This window comes from Brugia malayi (genome assembly GCF_000002995.4).
Source record: "Brugia malayi strain FR3 genome assembly, contig: Bm_v4_Chr4_scaffold_001, whole genome shotgun sequence".
Taxonomy (NCBI): Eukaryota; Metazoa; Nematoda; class Chromadorea; order Rhabditida; family Onchocercidae; genus Brugia; species Brugia malayi.
The window spans coordinates 8,508,422-8,522,431 of NW_025062478.1; the positions used below are offsets into that span (position 1 = coordinate 8,508,422).

At 30.3% G+C, this 14,010-nt stretch overlaps 2 protein-coding genes across 2 annotated transcripts; one reads left to right on the top strand and one right to left on the bottom strand.

Moving 5' to 3' along the window:
- Nucleotides 1-317: 317 nt before the first annotated feature.
- On the bottom strand, nucleotides 318-7,876 carry Bma-sid-1 (Uncharacterized protein; the record flags this gene model as incomplete). Its single annotated transcript, XM_043082148.1, has 18 exons — nucleotides 318-509; nucleotides 776-886; nucleotides 1,987-2,128; nucleotides 2,377-2,470; nucleotides 2,570-2,660; nucleotides 3,051-3,181; nucleotides 3,435-3,577; nucleotides 3,934-4,088; nucleotides 4,236-4,310; nucleotides 4,444-4,520; nucleotides 4,930-5,008; nucleotides 5,185-5,263; nucleotides 5,493-5,643; nucleotides 5,938-6,094; nucleotides 6,206-6,371; nucleotides 6,679-6,852; nucleotides 7,336-7,454; nucleotides 7,799-7,876. 18 exons carry the CDS (start codon nucleotides 7,874-7,876, stop codon nucleotides 318-320), a joined length of 2,214 nt encoding a protein of 737 aa, XP_042938082.1.
- Nucleotides 7,877-9,188: 1,312 nt separating this feature from the next.
- Nucleotides 9,189-10,136, top strand: Bma-lsm-5.1 (Uncharacterized protein; the record flags this gene model as incomplete). The annotated part of the gene is made up of 2 exons (XM_043082149.1): nucleotides 9,189-9,235; nucleotides 9,950-10,136. The coding sequence occupies 2 exons, from the start codon at nucleotides 9,189-9,191 to the stop codon at nucleotides 10,134-10,136; spliced, it is 234 nt and encodes a 77-aa protein (XP_042938083.1).
- Nucleotides 10,137-14,010: the final 3,874 nt, after the last annotated feature.

Here is a 14,010-nt window from a genome sequence, read left to right on the forward strand (position 1 = left end):
ACATCTTTTAACTGACCACTTCTTGCGTTACGACAAAATTTCATATACATCTATAATATACGTCTTCATATACATCTGTTAGTTCTTATTTACAGTAATTAGTAATCAGTTATAAATTGTAAATCAGATCAACGCTTTCAACTTTCAGAGAATTATAATACGTGAAGATAAACTTTACTTGACCGGAACAACAATAAATGAAGTAGAAATAATGCAGAGGAAAAAGTATGGAATAAAAGAGCTGAAAATCAGTGTTAACAGAGTAAAGGTATGGAGATGCACAAAAATAGGAAAGGAGTATGCAATCAGGAAGAAATTCAGAAGGCAGAAATCAATCGTCGACCAAAATCGGATTTGGAAATCATTATATCATCATCAAGGACGACAATCGTAAGTAATGAAAAGAACGATGCCAGAGAAGAAATAAAGTGCCAAATATCGTGAGAGTCAAAGTATTGGAACACTTTGCATTCCTCTTCAGCAATTGCTCGATTTTGTGCTGCTGTTAGCTAAATTCCAGAAATTTATAAATTGAAGTGAAATCATTGTAGGAGAAGCTTCATGATAAAACAATGAAGACACAGAGAAAAGAAACTGCGCAGTCATTTCTCTTCCTTTCTAAGTTTTTGGATAGTTTTTCTGAATTAATGCAAACGAATATTATAAGTATACTTATAAGTTATTGTGCAATTATCTTAATTATTTAATACAACTCCTTCCCTTTAAATCATTTCTTGTTGTTATGACATTTAGTTGTAGTTGAGTGTTCACTTACAGTCCAATCGTTCTTGCTATGATTGAAGAAATAAAATGCAGCAATCCAAAGCAGAAACGAAGTAATAGCATAAACAAGACCATATTTAAGGATTGTTTCACCATTAATAATCTGAAAATAGTTGGTAACAAACAATAAATTTATAATACGAATTTTTTAATATTATTGTTGGAAACGGAATAGTGGACAACTTCTTGTGGAAAAAACTTGCCAAATAATGAGACAATGATTTGATGATCGTCTTCACATACCAAAGAACTTCAGCAAGTCAAATGATTCACTTGACTACTAATAAAATTTTACAGTGGCAAAAACCTGATCCAAACGACAACTTGAATAATCAGTTTCTCACTGGCAAATTTTTTCAATCTTTTGCTCCCGAAAATAATTTGTACTTTCATTCTCTAGTAATTCAAAAATTTGGAATACTTAAGGTTGGTGGCAATACTAACTAGGAGAAGCAACTCATTCTTTATCTTTTTGGAGAAAGCAATTAGGCTTTTTCCAATTTACATTTATTGTACCCCATTTTTTCTTCCATAGCTATATTAGATGAGCTAGCATCTCAGAATATTCAAAATACTAGACCCGGATAAATTCCTATTCAATGAGCTCGATAAATCTATCCATCTGTTCAGTTCACTGATTACAAGCACAGTATCATTTTCAAAATCTTTAATCCGGTGGACTCAAGGAATTTAGAACTACGGTAAAACTATGAGCAGCCATAAGAAAGCCATGCGATATGCATGATTTTATAGAAAAGTAATGGATTACCTGACTTTTATTTGCTTATTTCTCATAGTCCCCCTCACTGTTATCTTTATCTTTCCAGCACAAACATTTCTTATATTTCAGCCATTAATGAAATAGTAATATGTCAGCTGTGAACAATCTAGAAGGCCTAACGAAATATATTCTTAAAGCTTTAGAGTTAATACAGGATCAGAATCAAGGTCACCACGAAAGGGCACGTTATATAACCACTGAAAAACTCTTACGGATTTATGATACCGAAAGGAGAACGATCATAAACTAATAGCTAATAAATCATAGAGAAAAGGAAATATTTGCATTCACGCTTATTTTTTTTAGAAATATTTTAAGTCGAAAATCTGCTAAATTCTGGAGCAGAAAGATCAAAAGAAGCACAGAGAAAGAGAGAGAGAGCAAAAGATTCAACAGAAATTATTATCAAAATCGAATCTGACCTTACAGGAAATGTAATAAATAAAATAGCCAGCAGTATTAAGCATTATAATATACAATGTGATGTGTAATGTTTGCAGTATACCTGTCTCGAACAATAACACTAGTGCGATATTACATGCAATACTGCAAACCAACAATATTCTGCAACAAGATTTCTGATAGTTGATATATATCTCTATTATTTTCAGGAAAAATCATGAAGAATATCGTCATTCAATGCAATATATCTATAGTATTAGGCTTACTTCGTAGTAAATTTGTGATAAGAGATGTCCAACAATTTCAATTTAACTGAAGTATAATTAGAAATAATTATAACTGATGTGATAAAAGATGTGTAGTCCTAATCTATGCAAGTTAATTAGAAAATTAGCAATGAACAGGCCTACTTCTTCAATTTCAAAGTTTTGTCCATTCCATTTCTTATGAGCAATTGCCAAGAATACTGCAACCATTTCCTGCAGTCTCGAGATGGAGTAGATTCTAACAATAAATTTTAATTTGAATGAAAGAAATGGAAAATTTGTATGGAACATAAAATAGTGGACCAATCAAGCCTACATCACAAAATAGCAAAAGTACCAGTAGACGATTGACTGCTAAGAAATAAATGATACTGGAAAGCGATAAGCAATAGCAATCCTGATGTGAGAATAATCGCTAATGTTAGGGCCTGAAATAGCAAATGAATTGTAATTGTATCGGTGAAATCCAAGTGAAGTGGTATTTTGAATTCAATTACTTTTTTATTTCTTACAACATAAAGAAATCATTAGAATCTTCACGGTTCTACACATTTTCCAGCAAGAAACAATTGTTTTGGAAGGTAAACAATATCTTTCATAAACAAACCATATTTTTGTGTAAGTTTTGATACTACAAATTTCATTAAGTAAATAAATTGTTTTTGATATACATGATGATAAAGATGGAGCCGTAAGAGTATCAAAACTCACACAAAAATTTTCAGAATGCAAAGGGAACACAAAAAGAGAACAAAAAAGATTACAGAATACTGAATTCTCATGTTTTTTTATTAATCATAAAAAATATTGCAACATACATTACTCGCAAAATGGAAAGCAATGGCAAATGTAATTGAGTAGAAGATTCCGTTTAGTGAAATACCGCCACGGCGAACAAAATAGAACCGTACCATTAGGAGAATCAAAGCAATTTCGACAAATAACGTATCTGTAGGTTGATGGACTGTTAAGATTACTTTATCGTTGGAAATATCTGGTTGCATGACTTCTTTTTTCTAAACAGCTTTTGGTTCTAAACCAGAAACTTGAAACGCCATTAAAGCGATTTATCAATTACATCATATATCTCAAAAAAAGAGAAATCAGGAAAGTATCCTTTAAAAAAATCCTCTTTAAATCGCACAGCAATATATCAATAACTGGAATAAAACTAAATTGGAAAATCATAAGAAAAAAGTTACCATTGTGAAAGGTTCGCGGATTCGGACAAATATGATAGAAAGCGCTAGCAAAAGTCTCTAAACACATCATCAGACCAACATTAAGAAAAACTTGCGGGCAATAATTGTATCCATCACAGAGGCGGTATTTGCAGCACTTATAACTTCAGCAAAAAGTTAATATTTACATGAACTACTATGATATGTTTAGATCTAATTTCATTGATTCATCGTTTTACTAACAGATTAAATTGAAAGGAAGGGTTGAGGAGATAATATTATGAAATATGGCAATTATGCTTAGTATTATAAAATATGCTAATTATCCTAAGAAAGTTATGCTTGCCTAGATTTGCTTCCATTCTTTTAAGATTTGCTAACGAAATATAAGAGAACGAAAAATGTGCTAAAGGAAAGATAAATTATTAAAATCAGAATTTTGATGTTCTTTATGTTACAATCTCGTGACTGAACTTTGATCGTACAATGGCAATGCTTGAGTAGCTATATATATACCTACCGACGGCTGATTAAAACGATGAAAACAAAACCGAATAATAAATATCCTACATTACTGTACATGTGGTTAAATGTCATAAACGGTCCTAGTGCAACCGAGCATTCCATGTTGTAATGACAGACATCCAAATTATCTGTCATCAATGTCAACTGATCCTAAAATTTGATCCCTAAATTTAAGTAAATCTAATTATGCACGAATCACAAACTGAATTTCACAAATTTAATATCCGATTAAATATTCAGTAAATGTGTTCGCTATAAGGCTTGGTAACTAAACAGATGTACGGTTACTAAACTTACCAATAATAATGTATGAAAATATTGAAGTATAATTAGCAACCAAGCAAAATAAGTAATGTAATGCTTCCAATTCGACTGAAATATACAGTAAAAAAATATTACGCATATTAAAAGGTGAAAGAAAAGAAAATCTATTCCTACTATTTCCTTCATACCCATTTCATTTCTTTCAATAATTCATAATGTGAGTAGTTGCGAGAAAATTCACCTCAAAGCTTTGCACAACAATTTCATTTGTATCAGTACTAACGGACCGTTGCTTATTAGTCTTCAGCAATTCGATATCTGTAAATTACCACTCAGTTATGTCTTTATTGAAAGTAATATTTATAAAATTATGAAATATAAAACAAAATATTACAGATGGAGTTAAAACTATTTATTAAATTTACACAATTAAAAAGTCTTAAAAATTTAAGCAAATCTAATTGTGCATGAATCACGGACTGCATATCACAAATTTAATATCCGATTAAATATAAGGTTTTATATAAGGCTATAAGGTTTGGTAACTAAACACGATGTACGGTTACTCTTTTTTATCACGTCGTCAGAATTTCAAAATTAAAATCAACGATAAAGGTAAAACACATTAAAATTGTCAAATGCAATTATTAAGTTTAGTCAGTAAAATCATGAAGTTTTTAATATTCATTCGGAAACAATAAAATTTTGTGAATAATTGTAAGCATACCTTTCACAGGTTGCTGCTTGTCCTTATCCATTTCAATATCCACAAGAATACCTTGTGAATTGTTAACACGTATGGTTTTCTGGAAAACATTTCATGAAACAAATTTAAATACTACAAAAACAAAGAAATTATTATCTAGAGACAATATGATTTTTTTTTATTTATAACCATTTTATATTAATGCCGACTTTATTTGCAAGAGCATATAAGCAATGGCAAAAAATATCAGGTGAAAGCTGAACACAATTAAGTAACCTGCTGTGTAGAACCTGAAGATGCTTCTAAATTATTTTCATCTAATAGAACGATCAGCGGCATATCGGTTTCACCCTGACTAAAAAAAATTCTTTAGCTTTTTTCGAATAAAATGAACGCATAAATACAAGAGTTTGAAAACCAGCAATCAAAATACCTAAACCTTACCCAGTGACCAAAAATATCTTCTCAAATTAAAAATTACGTGCAGCTGGAAGAGGTATTTGTTTTGAGATTCCTACAAAATTGAAATGTATGTGGGGCAAAAAAAAAACTGCTAAATCGTATTACTAAATGCATATTTTTACCTGCAATGAAGAGGCGGCATAAGTTGATCGCTTCTAAGGAATACAACAACTAATACCAAATAAAACACCGTCGTTGTTACCAAGGGATATATTGAAATTGATTCTACTATACTAAACTTGATGTCGAATTTCTTTCTGTGGTTATATTCTCCTTAATTTCATAATTTCTAGAAGCTTATGTCAACATTTTGCTTTGTAGTTAGATTTAAGAAGGAAAAAAAAAAATTAAATTCAAATTCTTTTCATAAAAAAACTGTTTGTATTAGTAAAGATATTTACTTGCTAGCAACCAATTCTGCTACTATGTAATAATGATTACACTCTGACTGTTAAAGTAACAGCAGAAACGATTCCGTGTGCAGTAATTTGCACTGCTTTACAATAAACTGCTAAAATTTACATTGAGCAGCTGACATTTTTCAAGAAATGCAGAATGCAAACGTACGAGTAGGAGCAAATATATTGCATGCACGGTCATCATTCATCATCATTACAAAAACATGCAATGGTGAATTGGCGAGCAGTACGAGCGATGCTTTTCGAGTGAATGATACTCGCATGGAAGAATTTATAGCAAGCATCCTTGAATGCAGAAATGAAGTCTGAAAATGAATCTTTACATTCAACCACTGAAGCACAATGAAGCGGTCAAACGGACATTATCAAAAGCTAATAAATTACTGTAAACAGAAAATCTAAACTTCTAAACTTACCGAATAGTTTCGAATCATTATCCAAGCACATGAATTATCATTACTAATCACAGATATCTTAAGCATTCGGATAGAAACATCAGAAATGTCAACTCTAAATGCAGCTGGCATCAATGTTAGAACCTTTTGATTCGAAATAGAGTGGTTAAATTTTGATGGACGCAAACTGCAACAAGAAGGAAATCAAATATTACGACAAAACTGAATCATATTTAAGTCATTTTGGGAACATAATAACTTTTTAAAATGCAGAGCAAAGCAAAGTATGCAATTTCTTCAGACCAATTTCGTCACAGCAATGACGCAAATAGCACAGACTTAATAACTATGTGATTGTATCAGGTAACCTTTACTCTGCAGTAGGACTTAATTTTCAAATTTCAGTAAAATCAGCAAGGCCAATAGTTGCTAGTCTAAAATCAAATCAAAAAGTCGAAAAAAATGTCAAATTTTTGAAAAAATTGAAGATGTACATAACGTTGTATTGAGAACGATCATAAATTTTGACAGAAATGCTGTAAGTTAAAATATCGTTTGAATTTGCTACGACTAAAATAACCAAATAAATAGATCTGTTGTCAATGAATGGTTTTGCAGTATGCACATCTAGACCAGGTAACATCACAACGTATTCTGAATGACCACTTCTATAAAAAACAAAAATTGCTTAAGATAATTTATAAAAGAATTGAAATATTATTACCAATAAAAATTGAGCTAAATGAATGAAATTCACTTCTTGATTTGGAATTATTCTTAAGGCATCCTTTTCGTCCTCTCTATTTCTCCCTCTCTCTCTCTTTCTTTGTTTTATGATATAGTTACCTTCTTTGCATTATTTGGTGAAAAAAAAAAAAAAAAAAAACTTTACGGAGATAAAAAATAAAACCATAAAAGAACTTCACAGCAAATATGCAGTAACATGGATTCTTCGACGTTAACTTTATTCAGAGACTTAAAAATACTTAATTTTTTAAAATGCATAACAATCCATTGTTCATATTTTATTTAGAAAAGTCTTTTCAGCAGAATTCAGGTTTATAAAAACTCCACATGTTACAATCACAAATGTTTACCCGTATAGTGATTTGCTTAACAGATTCAGTCAAAAAACGAAATATGGAACTTACCCGGTTGGTAACGCAAATGATATGGCATCGATCGGAGAAGTAACTCGTAACAACAATTTACTGGTGTTAATGAACCTATTCACATCATGCAAGCGAACGTGGATTCGTAACAGATCTAACTAAACAAACAGCTTATAACAATCCATTTCTAAATAAATACTGTTTAGCATTACATGACGTAAATATTGATTAGCATTATATGAAGCAAATATTGATCAGCCTATAGAAGAAAATATTTATTAGCACTATATTAGAGGAGGAAATTCTTAACGTCTGATGCTACGTAACATAACAATAACGTAAGCAATTGCTTGCAGAAATGCGATGACACATCATTCATTTATGTATTAGTTCCAGTTTTTCTCACAAGTTTTTAAATTTCAAAACTCCTAAAAGAGTTTCCTACAGGAAATGCTTACCACATTTGATTTCTCAAGAGTAGCGTAATGGACGTTAAGATGACCTCTCCAAATTGTACCATTAATACTTGCGGATCTGTGCAGGCTAAACGGGAAATTTCGGATACGTGTTTCATCGTCATTAATTTGTATCGATGAATTAGGTAAACTGCCGCTTATCAATCCAATAAAATGCAGAACAAATAAAAGTATTATTGAACAGCTGAACAGCATCTCTGTGACGAATCACTATCAGAAATTCAGGTCTCGAAGTTCAAATTGTAAATGAGTGGAGTATAAAACGCAATTTTTAAGCAATGCGTTACCCATAAAATGTAAATTAAGAGAAGGGATGCTATATCGATGAAGCCGAAAAATTATAATTAATTGTTGTCGAAATACTTTCATAACAACAAAATAATCAAAGTGATTCTGAATGAAATCAATAAACATAAATTTATATACCAACTGCTGTCTTATTTGAATATTTGCTAAACAAATATAAAGCTGTTTTAGTTTGGTTTTAGTCTTCTTTTTTGTTAATTTTGTATATTAATCCAACATTCATCTTCCAACTTATGTGCATTGCCTACAATGTCACCGTTTGTTAACAAAGAATGACCGACCCTATCCACGATATTGATAATTTAATTCTCTTATCACATATATGTAATTTAATCTAGATATTCGAAAAGTAGAAAAAATATTCACAGCTGACAAAGAAAAAAATTGCCCCAACACGCAGTGAAAGCATGCGTCTGCTTAGTCTATTGCCCGTAAACAAATATTGCTGGGTTGTTTTCATTGTGAACAATATTTCTTTGTATCTCCCCTTAACCCTCTTCTGCATACACAGATCTTCGATTGGTATATCATGAATTGTGGTTAACAGGTTCAGATCTACCCTTAAGACATCAAACTTTCCGTCATAGTTTATTGATTCTTTTCAATATACTTGTAACATGTTTAATAGAATCCACTTCAGTCAATTTAGCACACGACGGAAAAAATTATAATATAAATTTTTAAATTTCACGTTCTTTTCATAATTTTCTATCCACAGCAAAATTTTCGAACCTGCAAACTCTTCAAAACTTAGCTCGTTAAAATTCTTGTAACTCAAGTACGAATATGAAATTATATTAAATCCAGAGGAAGAGAAAATTGAATTAAATATTTCTTGGACAAATATAAAACAAGCAATCATTTATTCAACACTCATCCATATCTGAGTATCTGAGCCTATCTGTATTGCCTAGAATTTTTCAATTCTTAGCATTATCGCGAAAGGAATCATTTAGCTAATTTAGACTCTTCAGATTCATTTCTCATGCGTCCTTTTGTTATCTTGATTTAACTATATTCACATACTAATTTTCCAATTTGATCTTGTTACAATTTTTACTTCTTATAGAAGTGGTCATTCAGAATACGTTGTGATGTTACCTGGTCTAGATGTGCATACTGCAAAACCATTCATTGACAACAGATCTATTTATTTGGTTATTTTAGTCGTAGCAAATTCAAACGATATTTTAACTTACAGCATTTCTGTCAAAATTTATGATCGTTCTCAATACAACGTTATGTACATCTTCAATTTTTTCAAAAATTTGACATTTTTTTCGACTTTTTGATTTGATTTTAGACTAGCAACTATTGGCCTTGCTGATTTTACTGAAATTTGAAAATTAAGTCCTACTGCAGAGTAAAGGTTACCTGATACAATCACATAGTTATTAAGTCTGTGCTATTTGCGTCATTGCTGTGACGAAATTGGTCTGAAGAAATTGCATACTTTGCTTTGCTCTGCATTTTAAAAAGTTATTATGTTCCCAAAATGATATTTTGAGTTAAATATAATTCAGTTTTATCGTAACATTTGATTCCTTCTTTGTTGCAATTTGCTTCGCTAAATTTAACCATTCGAAACAAAAGATCCTAGCATGATACAGCTACTATAATATAATATTCAGTTCAGCTTTCTCTTCCTTTGGATTTTGATTTTTTTGGATTTAATGTAATTTCATATTTGTACTTGAGTTACAAGAACTTTAAAAAGTGTAGGTTTTGAAGAAATTTTCGCTGTGGATAGAAAATTATGAAAAGAAGTGAAATTCAAAAATTTATATTATAACGTTATCCGTTGTGTGATTGAAATAATATTAAAAATGAATGAGCCGTATGTACAGATATTGAGATAAATCTGCTTTCAGTACAGTTGAAGACGAGATTGTTGGAACTTTAACAGGTTTTGACGACTACGTCAATATGGTATTAGAAGATGTTGTGGAGTACGAAAATACGGTTGACGGTAAAAGAGTAACGAAATTAGATACCATTTTACTGAATGGTAATCATATCACAATGTTGGTACCTGGAGGCGAAGGTCCTGAAGTTTAATTTTTGCAATTTTTTTGCTTCTATAAATGTATTTTGTATTAAAATATTGAACATTTTGTCATAAAACGTCCAAATTTTTTATTGTTTACAGTTCTCAATTATTTGACTTTGTTCCTAATTTTGGTCTTCCGATAAAGGAGACTTTTTAAAATTTCTCGCTTTTAAATATGCTCTTCAACCTGACAACTTAATTTTACTGTATTTGACTATAAGCAACAAGAAAAATCGTCGAGAGTTTACAGAGATTTCGAATCAAAATAGCTTTCTTTGTTTTTTTTCTCAGTGATTTAAAATTCGAGGATGAAAATATCATTGTAAGTGTTTCATACTAAATTCAAGTATTTTGGCAGCTCGATTCCTTTCAAATATTCTTTTTTTTCTGTTGACTGTTCCTAACAGTATTGTATTTGAAGAAAATGGAATTTTGTGAATAGTGTCATTTTTCGCTCTTAAAACATGCATATTAAGTGGTTCTGAGTTCTGGAAAGAAAGAGTATTCCCATATTTCAAGAATTTATGATGGAACGATTTAAATTGACGATAATGAATATGCATTTTTTATAGCATATAATTTTAAAAGGACGCGGTTACCTGTCCTAATAATGTATTTTTTCGTTGCCTCTATGTTGTTATGTTGTTTTCCACTCATAAAAAGTTATTTCTGAATTTCACATTAAGTTTGTAAGTATAAGTTTTATGGAACTTTTAAATGTGCAGTATTTCTTGAAACAAATGAAAACATTCCTCGTTCTGCAAATCTTGATAGAGAAAAATGTAAGGAATGATTTCTTCCTCTGTAGCGCTTTAATTAAATTTTCAGTGCCTAGTCGAATGAATGCTCTATTTGTTATTCAATAAGCAGGTTACATATAAAACCATATAATTTTTTTTTTTTGCAAAAGAATAAGATATCTTCAAAATTTCTAAACTATCCACAGTTACCAAAATTAAGCGTAATTTTTTCTGGGCTGCAATTTGCAAAGTCAAGATGTGATGTTCAGTTGTTTCCTAATCAACGGAATAAAAAAAGTGACTTCTTTCGGTAACTAATTTTTCGAAATAGACAGTATTTCATGATCATGACGTCGTGAAGAAGGTTTGTTGAAGGAAGCTTAGTAAACGTAAAGGTTATTAAACTGCCGAAGTAGATATATTGCTTGATAAAGAAAAGGTGAAAGAAAGTAGGTTCGAGGCAAATTTATTGCTTGTATCCTAGAAGTTGAATTTTTGAGATTGCTGTGATATGGAGCAAAAACACTATTGAGGATACCGATTTACGCCGACCTTTGCCTATTTGCAATTCTTTTTCCTTTTTTGAGAAAACTACTCGCTGCGGCAAAAGATAATTTTTTGACAATAGCCACTGAAATGTAAATATACGGTCACTCATTTTCAATATATAGCATTATTGAAGTAATCAACCCATCATTCTTAAAGAAATATTATATTTTGGAAAATATATTTAAGAGTTGTATAATTTTTCTGTGATTCAGTAATTAAGATTTTTTGAGAAATCGCTTCATCTCAGCCAGATTTTAACCTTTAAAGATTTCTTATAGAGCGCTAATTTTGGAACATATCTTATCTGAACTGGCTATCGACGATACATTTTCAATTTATATTAAATTTATCAGATCGAATAAAAAATATTCATTAAGATTAGTTTCAGTCATCAAAATTTTTGCACTTATTCAAATTTAGATAAGATATCGAGTGCAATGATTTGTAATATGGATATTACCTTGGATATCATTTATGTAAGTGCTGATTATTACGACAATATTGACTGCGTTTGGAAGAATACATATTTTCTAAGTTTCGTCTTTTATAAAATTCAAATTCCTTTTTACTCTCATCTACTAGTTGGCAATTCATTCATTCGTAGTTTATTGGAGAAAACGACAAATAGGTTAAAGGAATTCCTCAGTCACATTTGTGAATGATTTCAATTATTTCTGGATAAGTGACAGCTAGTGAAATTGGTAGTGAAATAAGCGAGTAAACAAAATTTATCAGCTTTGAAAAGGAAATCAATAATACCATTTGCCTAAATTGATAGCTAACCCTGTTTTTTACGGTCATTGGTTGAGAGGGAAAGGGAAAACTGGTTACGAAGACATGCATCTCTCACCATCATTTTTAATCAGGCAATTTGAAGTGTTTGAAGTGGATGTTTTTTAAATTGCAACACTATTTAAAAAATTATTTCAGACTAAACCGAGCATATTTGTTTCTATTAGCCAGACAGAACATTCAAGTTAGCTTGAAGCCAAGCTTTTAGAAGGCAACAGTTGGTTTCGTAAAATAAGAGCATAATAATCATAATTTCATAATGGTATTTCCCAGAGGAAATGATAATTATAAAAATTGAAGCAATAGCAATTTCATACAATTGCATAGCAGAGTTTTATCTGAGAATAATGCTGCTTTCTTAGCCTTTTTCTTTTTTGCATTAGCAATCTTTTTTGGCGTTTTTTTCCTGGATCAAAACGAAATGGATTTATTTTTCATAATAATTCTTAAGATAACTGAAATAAGTCTTCATTTTCCAGTGATCTTTGAGCATTACTTGAACATATTGTTTATAAAAATCTTTCCTGCTTCCCGAATCTTCAATTTTTGCAGTAATCATTATTAATAAAATGGAAAACAACATTAATAAGGTATTTCAGCTATAAGGCATCATTTGCTTACTTCTTATCATAATTTCTCATTAAAGCTTTTGGGAAAATTTTTTCATCCATGTTAATTCAGTTTCAGTTGTAGTTAATACTACAACTTGGACCGAAATCGCTGAAATCATCAGTTAATTAACTTCAGTCTAGCTAATCATCTGTGCTGTAATTAATGTTGACTCTCTCCAAAATTCATTAGATTCGTTTTTCAATTCTGTAAATGAGATTTTTCGCATATCTTGAACTTTTATGGTCAAAGAAGTAATATTCTCAATGATCTATAGCAAAAAATCTTCTCTGATGATAAAGTAATTTTTAAAACACCTTACTTTTTTTTTTTCCTTCCTGATTCTTAAATTTTTTTCTCTGTCAAAATTACAAAGCAATAAATGCATCAAGAATAATTACTCTCCGCAGTATTTGATAAGCATAAGTAATAGTTAGGTCCTGTTATTTTCCGGCTTGTACCTCGTATTGACATGTTTAAAAATGGCTTCACACTTTTTCTCTTCCTTGTATTATTATTTTACCATCATATGCATGATGACTCTAAAATTGAATTTGTATAAAATAATCGTACTTTAAATGTTAATGCAAAACATACAATTTTGTCTTTCCCACCTATTTTGATTGAATATCCATTGATCTAGGAACAATTCATTGATGTATGGAAAGAATTGTCAGGCAGAACAGCAAAAAGGGATAAATCCTGTTCTTTGTTAAAGTAATGTCTTTGTTTTGTCAAACGTTTTGGCTTAACTTCCATTGTACATAAAAACGGAAACATTTTTTAAACAAATTATCACAAAACAGAATATGCCATAAATGAACTATTTTATTTTATGGATAAATTATGATTTTTTTTCTTACGTGTAAATTGTGCTCAAAATACTTTACAGTAACTTTTGTTTACAAAATATATTAAAATTTCAATTTTTTCTTGTGCTCAAAATTCTTTTTTTTTGCTTCTTTTCATTGATTAATTAAATTTTCTACTTAATATAGTTGAAGAGATCCTTATAGATAACTTCTTTTTTTTCTGAAAACCTCAAAAAAAAAGATTAACTGTTTTTCAAATATTTGAAAATAAAATGAATAACATAGCTTTTCAACGCCTCCAATTTAGGAGGATTAAAAAGCTTTTGATATTAATGTTAGCAAATATATTGTCGTAATATGATGTCGATAGATTGAGTTCA